This window comes from Nerophis ophidion, linkage group LG14 (genome assembly GCF_033978795.1).
Source record: "Nerophis ophidion isolate RoL-2023_Sa linkage group LG14, RoL_Noph_v1.0, whole genome shotgun sequence".
NCBI lineage: Eukaryota > Metazoa > Chordata > Actinopteri > Syngnathiformes > Syngnathidae > Nerophis > Nerophis ophidion.
In genome coordinates, this window is record NC_084624.1 from 36006569 (window position 1) to 36020952 (window position 14384).

The 14384-nt window shown below is 39.5% G+C and overlaps 1 protein-coding gene across 1 annotated transcript in view; it reads left to right on the forward strand.

Annotated features, from left to right (window-relative positions):
- The window catches only part of myl13 (myosin, light chain 13), a 37105-nt gene extending 24487 nt beyond the window's left edge, over positions 1–12618 (forward strand). The window contains exons 2-5 of the mRNA XM_061920555.1: positions 2495–2522; positions 8277–8426; positions 10915–11088; positions 12362–12618. Coding sequence (XP_061776539.1) covers positions 2495–2522; positions 8277–8426; positions 10915–11088; positions 12362–12468 — 459 coding nt within the window. The 3' untranslated portion in view covers positions 12469–12618. The remainder of the gene's footprint in view (positions 1–2494; positions 2523–8276; positions 8427–10914; positions 11089–12361) is intronic.
- The last annotated feature ends 1766 nt before the right edge of the window (positions 12619–14384 follow it).

Consider the following 14384-nt stretch of genomic DNA (forward strand, 5'->3'; position numbering starts at 1 on the left):
GAACATCCGCACTGTAACACAACATAAACACAACAGAACAAATACCCAGAACAAATGCATTGGTATTTGTTCCGTTGTGTTTATGTTGTGTTACAGTGCCGATGTTCTCCCGAAATGTGTTTGTCATTCTTGTTTGGTGTGGGTTCACAGTGTGGCGCATATTAGGAAATGTGTTAAAGTTATTTATATCACAACCCTCAGTGTAACCTGTATGGCTGTTGACCAAGTATGGCTTGCAGTCGCTTGCGCGTTTAGTCAGCAGCCACACAGTAGATGTGGACGGCCGGCACTCAGATAGCATAGCATTAAAGCGGACGCGACAACATGGTCGAGAGGACGTTTAAGGCATTGCCATCACGGCACGCCCTCCATATTGTTGTCCGGGTGAAGATCTGAGAATGTTAGCCTGGGGAGATTTCTGGGAGAGGCACTGGAATCCGGAAAACCTCCCGTAAAAATGGGGGGGGGTCGGTATGCATGCAGCTGAGCCACATCAGAGTGATCCAAGAGCCGCATCCGGCTCCGGAGCCCCGGGTTGCCGACCCCTTTGCACCAGACTGGAAAGAGAGAGAAAGGGAAAGAAAATGTGGAGTCATATTACCTGCCACCATCCATTTCAAGTTAAAGAAGCTCACCGAGATGTTCTTTATAGACAGGAAATTACTGGAGGCCAAGCTAAACAGAAACTCCATCATAGGTTATAACCACAGGGATATATCGAATACATCTAAGGTAAACGTAATTGTTTTAAATTGGTAAGTAAAGTCACATTTCTGACATTTTTCCCCCCAGTGAGGTATTTAAAAGCCCTCCCAATGTTGCTTTGAGATTAATTTACTTTACTTCATCATTTTTATGTCAACTGATTAGACACCATTGTATTATATATCCATCTGTTTACACTTCTTTTTAACAAGGATAAAAAAAATTGTTTAAATCTCACTATATTGGCCCTTGTAGACTCATTCAAACTACCGTATCTCATTATAAAATTAGAACAGAAATTTTTGTTATTACTCAAATGTATTTATGGTTATTTAAAAAAAGTTTATATTCAGCCATTCAATGTAATATATTGTGGAATATATTTTTTAGATAATTAGTAATTAACTGGGAAACATCCCTTGGTGCAATGACTTAATTATTTAAAATCTATACATTACTTGTATCATTATTCAAAGTTTGTTTTCCTAAATTATTTACAGTTATACAAATAACCAAGACATTTCAAAATTATTTTCTCATTTGTCTTTACTGATTAAATTGGATACATTATTGAAGCTATTTAAATATGGTCCGTACATTAACTTTATTATTCATGAAAAATATTTTAAAACTTATAAAGGGCCATTTAAAAATATTTATTAATTTGATCATTGCATTTTATATGTTTCAGCTACTCATTAAAACATGTTCATTATTTAGCGTCTTTTATTGATATTCCCAAATATAATTGAAATATATATGTGGTTATTTGAAGAAAAAAAAAAATCCGATGCATTTATTTGATGCGGGAGCAAATCACTCGTTGAAACTATTTAATTACTTAAAATCTGTACATTACTTCTGTTTTTCCCCCCAAAAATTCTAAATGATATGTAGTTATTCAAACATATACTTTGTTTTAATGTTTTCTTGTTTTATTTTATATACAATATACATTTATTTTGTATAATTATTTTCAGATTATTCTATAGTTTTTAACTGCATGGGAGTAATCACTCGTTGCAACGACTCATCAAAACTACTTAATTATTTAGAGGACATCTATTATGTTATGTGTGTTTTTTTCAAATGTATTCATGGGTATTTAAAAATAATACTTGATAATTTTATTTTATATATGTTGGAATCTTTTAGATTTTTTTTTATTTAGTTTGTGATTCATTGGGAGAAGGAATTCATTGCAATTACTCATCAATGTTTACTTTGTTTTTTAAATATAAGTTTTTTTTTCTGTAATTGATTTCTGGGCATTACATTTTTTTAAATATATACATATATTTTTTAATGATTCCCTTTTTTTTTTCATTTAAGCAACATGGTTCAACTGCCTTGTAATTCAAAGTCAGGAATGATAAATTAATTTAGTCATAATGAGAATGATTATTCAAAACAATAGAATAGTAGAAAAGTCTGCATGAATATATGTGTAGGGGTTGAAATAGAGTTATATTTTAATGAGTAAGTAATGATGATAATTGTTTTTTATTTACATAAAGCGAAATACTGTACATGCACATGGAGCGACCTTTAGTGAACCCTGACCTTGCTGGAGCCCCCCTAACCTACTTAACCCAGCCAGGTAGACCAGTGAAGTCATCTTAAATTAACCCTGCATTGTCACTGATCCAAGGTCAGTCACAATACCCGGGGTTGACAGCCAGGCTGTAACTGGAGCCAATGGAGCCACTGTAGAGATAATCCTACTATTTATTCTCTCTGCCGCTCTCCTGACCCCTTAAAGTTTCTTGCTTTTTTTGTCTTCCTACAGCTGGAATTCACCCCCGAGCAAATTGAAGGTATGCTTAGTGGTTCTCTTATTTATAGGAAGATGTGTGTTTTATTTTTTTCTTTGCTGGCGAGGCAAAGAGCTGATCAGAACATTGCTTTAGTGCTAAACTCGTCATGCATACACACTTCTACTCTATATCAGAGGTATCATTCTTTATTATTCTTGTTTGATGTTCCTATGCCATTCGGGAATATCAATATTGAGGATTTTGCATTATTCCATTCACTTTAAAGTGAACATTAATGTTTGGTCCAAATTAATGTATGACAACTTTTTGTATCTATTGTTTCCTTAAATTTAAAAAATATATATATATTGGGAGATGAATATAATATACATGTAAAAATACATGCGCATTTATATTTATACATACATACATACGCATGTGTATTCAATCATACATACATACGTACACACACATGGTTCATACGTCCACAAGCACATTCAATGTACAAACATACACACAGTGAGGCAAAAAAAGTATTTAGTCAGCCACCGATTGTGCAAATTCTCCCACTTAAAATGATGACAGAGGTCTGTAATTTTCATCATAGGTACACTTCAATTGTGAAAGACAGAATGTGAAAAAAAAATCCAGGAATTCACATTGTAGGAATTTTAAAGAATTTATTTGTAAATTATGGTGGAAAATAAGTATTTGGTCAACCATTCAAAGCTCTCACTGATGGAAGGAGGTTTTGGCTCAAAATCGCACGATACATGGCCCCATTCATTCTTTCCTTAACACGGATCAATCGTCCTGTCCCCTTAGCAGAAAAACAGCCCCAAAGCATGATGTTTCCACCCCCATGCTTCACAGTAAATGTGGTGTTCTTGGGATGCAATTCAGTATTCTTCTTCCTCCAAACATGACGAGTTGAGTTTATACCAAAAAGTTCTATTTTGGTTTCATCTGACCACATGACATTCTCCCAATCCTCTGCTGTATCATCCATGTATCCATTTTTGTATAAACTCAACTAGTTGTGTTTGGAGGAAGAAGGATACAGAGTTGCATCCCATCCATCCATCCATCCATCATCTTCCGCTTATCCGAGGTCGGGTCGCGGGGGCAGCAGCCTAAGCAGGGAAGCCCAGACTTCCCTATCCCCAGCCACTTCGTCTAGCTCTTCCCGGGGGATCCCGAGGCGTTCCCAGGCCAGCCGGGAGACATAGTCTTTCCAACGTGTCCTGGGTCTTCCCCGTGGCCTCCTACCGGTTGGACGTGCCCTAAACACCTCCCTAGGGAGGCGTTCGGGTGGCATCCTGACCAGATGCCCGAACCACCTCATCTGGCTCCTCTCGATGTGGAGGAGCAGCGGCTTTACGTTGAGCTCCTCCCGGATGGCAGAGCTTCTCACCCTATCTTGAAGGGAGAGCCCCGCCACCCGGCGGAGGAAACTCATTTCGGCCGCTTGTACCCGTGATCTTATCCTTTCGGTCATGACCCAAAGCTCATGACCATAGGTGAGGATGGGAACGTAGATCGACCGGTAAATTGAGAGCTTTGCCTTCCTGCTCAGCTCCTTCTTCACCACAACGGATCGATACAACGTCCGCATTACTGAAGACGCCGCACCGATCCGCCTGTCGATCTCACGATCCACTCTTCCCCCACTCGTGAACAAGACTCCTAGGTACTTGAACTCCTCCACTTGGGGCAGGGTCTCCTCCCCAACCCGGAGATGGCACTCCACCCTTTTCCGGGCGAGAACCATGGACTCGGACTTGGAGGTGCTGATTCTCATTCCGGTCGCTTCACACTCGGCTGCGAACCGATCCAGTGAGAGCTGAAGATCCCGGCCAGATGAAGCCATCAGGACTACATCATCTGCAAAAAGCAGAGACCTAATCCCGTGGCCACCAAACCGGAACCCCTCAACGCCTTGACTGCGCCTAGAAATTCTGTCCATAAAAGTTATGAACAGAATCGGTGACAAAGGACAGCCTTGGCGGAGTCCAACCTTCACTGGAAAAGTGTCCGACTTACTGCCAGCAATGCGGACCAAGCTCTGACACTGATCATACAGGGAGCGGACCGCCACAATCAGACAGTCCGATACCCCATACTCTCTGAGCACTCCCCACAGGACTTCCCGAGGGACACGGTCGAATGCCTTCTCCAAGTCCACAAAGCACATGTAGACTGGTTGGGCAAACTCCCATGCACCCTCAAGAACCCTGCCGAGAGTATAGAGCTGGTCCACAGTTCCACGACCAGGACGAAAACCACACTGTTCCTCCTGAATCCGAGGTTCGACTATCCGGCGAAGCCTCCTCTCCAGTACACCTGAATAAACCTTACCGGGAAGGCTGAGGAGTGTGATCCCACGATAGTTGGAACACACCCTCCGGTCCCCCTTCTTAAAGAGAGGGACCACCACCCCGGTCTGCCAATCCAGAGGTACCGCCCCCGATGTCCACGCGATGCTGCAGAGTCTTGTCAACCAAGACAGCCCCACAGCATCCAGAGCCTTAAGGAACTCCGGGCGGATCTCATCCACCCCCGGGGCCTTGCCGCCGAGGAGCTTTTTAACTACCTCAGCGACCTCAGCCCCAGAAATAGGAGAGTCCACTACAGATTCCCCAGGCACCGCTTCCTCAAAGAAAGACGTGTTGGTGGGATTGAGGAGGTCTTCGAAGTATTCCCTCCACCGATCCACAACATCCGCAGTCGAAGTCAGCAGAACACCATCCGCACCATACACGGTGTTGATAGTGCACTGCTTCCCCTTCCTGAGGCGCCGTATGGTGGTCCAGAATCGCTTCGAAGCCGTCCGGAAGTCGTTTTCCATGGCTTCCCCGAACTCTTCCCATGTCCGAGTTTTTGCCTCCGCGACCGCTAAAGCTGCACACCGCTTGGCCCGTCGGTACCCGTCCACTGCCTCCGGAGTCCTATGAGCCAAAAGAACCCGATAGGACTCCTTCTTCAGCTTGACGGCATCCCTCACTGCTGGTGTCCACCAACGGGTTCTGGGATTACCGCCACGACAGGCACCAACAACCTTGCGGCCACAGCTCCAATCAGCTGCCTCGACAATAGAGGTTCGGAACATGGTCCACTCGGACTCAATGTCCCGCACCTCCCTCGTGACATGTTCAAAGTTCTCCCGGAGGTGTGAATTGAAACTCTCTCTGACAGGAGACTCTGCCAGACGTTCCCAGCAGACCCTCACAATGCGCTTGGGCCTGCCAGGTCTGTCCGGCATCCTCCCCCACCATCGCAGCCAACTCACCACCAGGTGGTGATCGGTAGAAAGCTCCGCCCCTCTCTTCACCCGAGTGTCCAAAACATAAGGCCGCAAATCCGATGACACAACTACAAAGTCGATCATGGAACTGCGGCCTAGGGTGTCCTGGTGCCAAGTGCACATATGGACACCCTTATGTTTGAACATGGTGTTTGTTATCGACAAACTGTGACGAGCACAAAAGTCCAATAACAAAACACCACTCGGGTTTAGATCCGGGCGACCATTCTTCCCAATCACGCCTCTCCAGGTTTCACTGTCGTTGCCAACATGAGCGTTGAAGTCTCCCAGTAAGACAAGGGAATCACCCGGAGGAGCACTTTCCAGTACTCCCTCGAGTGTACCCAAAAAGGGTGGGTATTCTGAACTGCTGTTTGGTGCGTAAGCACAAACAACAGTCAGGACCCGTCCCCCCACCCGAAGGCGAAGGGAAGCTACCCTCTCGTCCACTGGGTTGAACTCAAACGTACAGGCTTTGAGCCGGGGGCCAACCAGAATTGCCACCCCAGCCCGTCGCCTCTCACTGCCGGCAACGCCAGAGTGGAAGAGGGTCCAGTCCCTCTCGAGAGAACTGGTTCCAGAGCCCTTGCTGTGCGTCGAGGTGAGTCCGACTATATCCAGCCGGAACTTCTCTACCTCGCGCACTAGCTCTGGCTCCTTCCCCCCCAGTGAGGTGACGTTCCACGTCCCAAGAGCTAGCTTCTGTAGCCGAGGATCGGACCGCCAAGTGCCCTGCCTTCGGCTGCCGCCCAGCTCACAACGCACCCGACCTCTATGGCCCCTCCTATGAGTGGTGAGCCCGTTGGAGGGATGACCCACGTTGCCTCTTCGGGCTGTGCCCGGCCGGGCCCCATGGGAACAGGCCCGACCACCAGGCGCTCGCCATCGTGCCCCAACTCCGGGCCTGGCTCCAGAGCGGGGCCCCGGTGACCCACATCCGGGCGAGGGAAATCTGGGTTCATTTCGTTGTAATTCCATAGAAGTCTTTGAGCTGCTCTTTGTCTGATCACTCACCTAGGACCTGTTTGTCTTGGGAGACCCTACCAGGGGGCATGAAAACCCCCAGACAACATAGCTCCTAGGATCATTGGGACACGCAAACTCCTCTACCACGGTAAGGTAGCAGCTCAGAGAGGAGCGGGAGTTGCATCCCAAGAACACCAAACCTACTGTGAAGCATGGGGGTGGAAACATCATGTTTTGGGGCTGTTTTTCTGCTAAGGGGGGGACAGGACGATTGATCCGTGTTAAGGAAAGAATGAATGGGGTCATGTATCGTGAGATTTTGAGCCAAAACCTCCTTCCATCAGTGAGAGCTTTGAATGGTTGACCAAATACTTATTTTCCACCATAATTTACAAATAAATTCTTTAAAATTCCTACAATGTGAATTCCTGGATTTTTTTGTCACATTCTGTCTCTCACAGTTGAAGTGTACCTATGATGAAAATTACAGACCTCTGTCATTATTTTAAGTGGGAGAACGTGCCCAATCGGTGGCTGACTAAATACTTTTTTGCCCCACTGTACATACATAGATACTGTACATATGCGAGCACATATACATACAGACACTCATGCATATAATTATGTTTCATCAAACATATATTACCATTGCTAAAGCTTAACCTGTTTTATACCATAACAATCTATAAGGTTAATACTGACTGCTCAGTTCTTCACCTCTCTTTATGTGCTTTCCTTTGTAATTCAAGTATTCATTAAATCTATGTATTGTTGCATTTGAAGCAATTGTAATGTTTATGTTTATAATATCGGTAATTATTATTATTCATTCTCCATATTGTTATTTATATTGGTATTTGTATTGCTCCATTTGTACTGCAATAATGTTCATTTTTATTTCATTGTTATTACTATCGATATCATTAACTGACTATTTGTTCTATTTTTTGGCATCATAGTTGTACATTTATTTGCTGATGTTGTTGTTTTTATTTTTCTGTCTCATCCCCTTCTTGTCCCCACAATTTTACCTTACCTTCTTTTGTTTTTCTGTCCATAAAACAATATACTGAGTACACAGTAAATTTAAAGCTAACTTCATTGAAGTCTTAAAGTGATGTTGCTAGCACAGTGATTCTCACTAGTGGTACACCACAGAATAACTTAAATTAAAAGTACAGTGTTTTATTTTCCTATATTCAAACAGTGTTGCAGTTCAAAACAGTGTAATGTTACAGTAGCCACAAATGTTAAACATACTTGTTAAATAAAACCTCTGCCTTGTTTTAGTGAGTACTTAGGCCTACTATGCTACTGTATTTTAATGTTGGTCATTATGGCGGTACTTGGGAAGCCATATTTTTTTTCTGGAGGTGGTACTTAGTGAAAAAGCTTTGAGAACCACTGTGTTAGCGTTTTAGTTCTGATAGTGAAATACTTTTAAACCTCCAATAGCTTTCACATTTGTGGTTGCCATGCAGCAGAAATGTAAACTAAAGCAATATAAAAAAAATAAAAACCTTTTGTTGTCTTTGCTTTTCCAGACTTCAAAGATGCATTCCAGCTGTTTGACAGGACTCCAAATAACGAGATGAAAATCACCTACGGACAATGTGGGGATCTGATCCGAGCTTTGGGACAGAATCCTACCAACGCCGAGATCATGTTTGTGCTCGGGAAGCCCAAAGCTGAAGGTATTTATGCTCTGATCGATGCACAGCTGACATAACTCAGTACTCTAGTACGACTCATTCAGTTTGCAGTATCAAAAATTGTTTTTATTACACTTAACTTTGCAGAAGAAACCTAACAGCTGTGGAGAAAATCTGGATAAAAGTGCAGTTCAGTCAAAACTTGAGTCACTGCATCAAAAATCTCACAGTTGGAATAAGAACTATCCCACCAAGAGTGAAACGTAAACAAACTTGGCCAACAATTTTACATTGTAGCTATTTTTTTTTTTTAATGCACTTGGAGTGTGGTGACAACAAACCTCCTGTTTTTTTGGCATCTTTTGAAACTTTTTGAAATATTTATCAACGAAGTAAACATAAAAATTTCCATGCTGAAGGTTTCCAATATCTTCAATAAACATAGTTTATAGGGGTGTCAATCTCATTTTTATAGTGGGCCACATTACAGTTTCAGTACAGCAGCCCTCAGAGCAAGTGAGGTCTTAAAAAATAAATATAATATCAATAATAATAATTATATACTGTATATATATATATATATGTATATATAGGTTTCTGTGGTTTATCCGTTATATAGTGCTCAATACCGGGGTACAGCGGAATATACGTTAGGTCAGGAAAAACACAGGTTATTTCATCCCTACAAGCCTGTTTAGCAGGTTTCTCTGCTCTTCAGGTGATTTTAAAATAAAACAAATTTGAAATTCATAGATTTTATTTTAAAATCCCCTGACGAGCAGGGAAACCTGTGAAACAGGCTTGTAGGGATGAAACACCCCCCTGTGTATTTCCTGACATAAGGTATATATATATATATATATATATATATATATATATATATATATATATATATATATATATATATGTCTTGATTGAATTATCCAGAGAATATTGCTCGATACCGTGGTAGAGCGCATATGTAGGTGTGGGAAAAATCACAAGACTACTTCATCTCTACAGAACTGTTTCATGAGGGGTTCCCTCAATCATCAGGAGATATTAATGGAAGCATTCACATACACATGTGCCCTATACAAACCATTGTATGTATGTGAATGCTTCCATTAAAATCTCCTGATGATTGAGGGAACCCCTCATGAAACAGTTCTGTAGAGATGAAGTAGTCCTGTGATTTTTCCCACACATACACCTTTAAGTTATCATTACAAGCGGTAGAAAATTGATGGCTGGATGGATTACATACATGTATTATTGAATTTCAAACAATTGTATTGTTAAGAAGGGACAAGCAGTAGAAAATGAATGGATAATTGAGGAACTGTTGTTGTTATTATTCATCATCAATAGATCAATATTATTCATCATCAGTAACGTCCTTCCCCACTCAGTAGTGATTTACTCCAATTTAAACTTATATGAACACATCACTGTCTGATTAACTAAGATATGTCATTGTGCACATTGAACATCCAAGTTGCACTCCCTTACAACAGAGTGATCCTTCTATACTCAAAAAAAAAAAGAGACTGTTTTTACACTGGTTCAAGGACTGCCGAACAGAATAGGATACCATGACGCCCGCCAGGAATAATAATAATGATAGATTTTATTTGTAACATACTATTCCTTTGAATAAGTGCTACAGTACAAACTAATATTTAAAACAGTAAAAGTTTAGCCCTTAAAACGGCTAAAATACCAAAACTAAAACATTAAACATGCAAAATAGTAAGTTTTCAAACAGTGTGCCTATTAATTTGTTATTTAAAAAAAAAAATGTCAGTGTGTAAGAGTACTTTTGGAGTACATTCAACAATACAGCGATAATGATAACTGTGATATGAAATTATTATATTGTTACGAGTTAAAAAAAAACTACAACAATATATATATATATATATATATATATATATATATGTATATGTATGTGTGGGAAAAGAAATCACAAGACTACTTCATCTCTACAGAACTGTTTTACAGTATGAGGGGTTCCCTCAATCTTCAGGAGATCTCCTGATGATATAACAGTGATAAAAAACAGCTGTTACCACTATAGTAATAAGTGATTTTATTTGTATTACACTGTGATTGTGCAGGGCTTCACGGTGGGATAGGGGTTAGTGCGTTTGCCTCACAATACGAAGGTCCTGAGTTGTCAGGGTTCAATCCCGGGCTCGGGATCTTTCCGTTTGGAGTTTGCATGTTCTCCCCGTGACTGCGTGGGTTCCCTCCGGGTACTCCGGCTTCCTCCCACCTCCAAAGACATGCACCTGGGGATAGGTTGATTGGCAACACTAAATTGGCCCTAGTGTGTGAATGTGAGTGTGAATGTTTTCTGTCTATCTGTGTTGGCCCTGCGATGAGGTGGCAACTTGTCCAGGGTATACCCCGCCTTCTGTCCAATTGTAGCTGAGATAGGCACCATCGCCCTCCGCTACCCCAAAGGGAATAAGCGGTAGGAAATGGATGGATGGATGGATGGATGTGATTGTACAGGTGTACCTAATGATGTGTCTCTGCCTTGCAGACATGCAGTCCAAAATGATGGATTTCGATCAGTTCCTTCCCATCCATCAGCACATCTGCAAGGCCAAAGATCGAGGAACCTTCGAGGACTTTGTGGAGGGTCTGAGGGTATTTGACAAGGAGGGCAATGGAACCGTCATGGGCGCCGAGCTGAGACACGTCCTGGCAACGCTTGGTAACGTCATACTCATACTGTGTGTAGGTGTATGTATGTGTGTATATATATATATATATATATATATACATATATATATATATATATATACATATATATATATATATACATATATATATATATATATACATATATATATATATATATATATATATATATATATATATATATATATATCCGTCCATTATCTACCACTTGTGATACATGGCTTTGGCTGAGCATAGTAGAGTTTTAGCTTGCACTTACAGATGTAGCGACAAACTGTAGTTACTGACAGTAATTTTCTTAAGTGTGCCTGAGCCGATGTGGTGATATCCTTTACCCACTGACGTCGCTTTTTGATAAAGTACCGCCTGAGGGATCAAAGGTCAGGGGCATTCAATTTTGGTTTTTGGCCTTGCCACTTACGTGCAGTGATTTCTCCGGATTCTCTGAACCTTTTGATGATATTACGGACCGTAGTTGGTGAAATCTCAAAATTCCTAGCAATAGCTCGTTGACAAATGATGTTCTTAAACTGTTCGACAATTTGCTCACACATTTGTTCACAAAGTGCTGACCCTCGTCCTATCCTTGTTTGTGAATGACTGAGCATTTCTTTGAAGTGGCTTTTTTACCCAATAATTGCACCCACCTGTTCCTGATTAGCCTCTTCACCTGTGGGATGTTCCAAATAATTGTTTGATGAGCATTCCTAAACGTTGTCTGTCTTTTTTGCCACTTGTGCCAGCTTTTTTGAAACATGTTGCAGGTATCAAATTCCAAGTGAGCTAATATTTGCAAAAATTACACAGTTTACCCGTTCAGAACATTAAGAATCTTTTCCTAACCCCTCCTCCACCGTGCTGCCCTCACTGCAAAGACAATATATATATATATATATATATATATATATATATATATATATATATATATCCATCCATCCATTTTCTACCGCTTGTTCCCTTTCGGGGTCGCGGGGGGCGCTGGCGCCTATCTCAGCTACAATCGGGCGTATATATATATATATATATATATATATATATATATATATATATATATATATGTATGTATGTATATATATACTTGTACTGTATATATACTGTACCCTGACACATATACATACTGTATACATATATATATATAGATATATATATTTATATATATATATATATATATATATATATATATATATATATATATATGTATACACACACACACACAAACACACAGGCATGTATATTTTAACAATGTATGTGTGTGTCACCTTGAGTATGATTTCTTTGTTTTCCAGGTGAGAAGATGCGAGAGGATGAGGTGGAGCAGCTAATGCAGAACCAAGAGGATGCTAATGGATGCATCAACTACGAAGCTTTTGTCAAATACCTTATGTCCTCTTGAACAACAAACTCATATATTATTATTATTAATATGAATATCGTTGTCATTCTGCTGCTGCCTAATTCTGCATAACGACATCTGTCATCTCATAAAGTGCAACATGCTGATGGAGTAAGGAACACAAATAAAACCTTTCAATAAGAAAATAAAGTACAGTTTGTATTGTTTGAGTCAACACAATTGTGATTTAATAATGTTTGTGTTCAACATCTTTTAAATTTATAAAAAAGTTACACACATTTAAAATGATTGTATTTTTATAATTACAATAAGCATAATAAAACTGGTTAGTAGAACATTTTAAACGTATTTCTATTTCAACACTCTAGAACAGTGGTTCTCAAATGGGGGTACGTGTACCCCTGGGGGTACTTGAAGGTATGCCAAGGGGTACGGGAGATTTTTTTTGAATATTGTAAAAATAGCAACAATTCAAAAATCCTTTATAAGTATATTTATTGAATAATACTTCAGCAAAATATGAATGTAAGTTCATAAACTGTGAAAAATAATACAACAATGCAATATTCAGTGTTGACAGCTAGATGTTTTGTGGACATGCTCCATAAATATTGATTTTAAAGATTTATTTTTTTGTGGAGAAATGTTTAGAATAAATCCAGATGGATTTCTATTACAATCCCCAAAGAGGGCACTTTGAGTTGATGATTACTTCTATGTGTAGAAATCTTTATTTATAATTGAATCAATTGTTTATTTTGCAACAAATTTGTAGTTTTTTTTACATCTTTTTTTTACAAATAAAAAAAGAAAAAGAAAAACCACTACAAATGCGCAATATTTTGCACGGTTATACAATTTAATAAATCAGAAACTGATGACATAGTGCTGTATTTTACTTCTTTATAGTGAATTACACTTGAGTAAAAAAATGTTCACAGGGGGTACATCACTGAAAAAAGGAGAACCACTGCGCTATAGCATCATATTTTATAGTGCTCATACATCAAAACATTTTCATAATTAATAATATTAATAATAAATACATATTGACACATTTTTAATAAATGAAAAAAAAATTGATACATTAAATAATACAATGTTTATACATTGTATCTCTTAATTTAATATGATTAATAATATCACTTTCTAAAAATGAAAAAAAAAAAAAAGGATTAAACCTTAACATTTAAATACGACTTTCAAGAATATTTGTACAAATCATGTTTTTAATTTTATGAGGGACATAGTACTTGGAATCCTCCTCTATTGCCGGCAGAGGGAAATGTTGCTCAAACTCTAGCTTTGTTTAAGAAGGTGTAGTCTTAATAAAGCACGCCAGGGAGCAGTAATGTGTAGCATTTATCAGTGTTTTTTTTTCAATTGAAATTCAGAGTCATTGCTGACATTTCGACTCACCAGTGATGAGACTTAAATGTCGTCCAGCTATCAGCTTAATTACGCATTGATATTATAATTACGATCATAATTGATCATGTGTCCCACTCATGATTGATTCGTTGTTAGTGTAGCTACAGCTACACGCAAGCCATTAATTAGTTCTGCTCATGTGACACAGAGAAGACACGCTCGAACGACTCAAGATAAATAATACATACTACGTCTATAAAGTGTTGTATTCATTTTTCAGAAAACAATATATTATATATATATATGTACACACACACACACACACACACACCTATATATATACATATATATATATATATACATATATATATATATATATATATATATATATATATATATATATATATATATATATATATATATATATATATCCATCTGTCCATCCATCCATTTCGTACCGCTTATTCCCTTTGGGATCGTGGGGGGCGCTGGTGCCTATCTCAGCTACAATCAGGCGGAAGGCGAGGTACATCGCAGGGCCAACACTGATAGACATACAACATTCACACACTAGGGCCAATTTA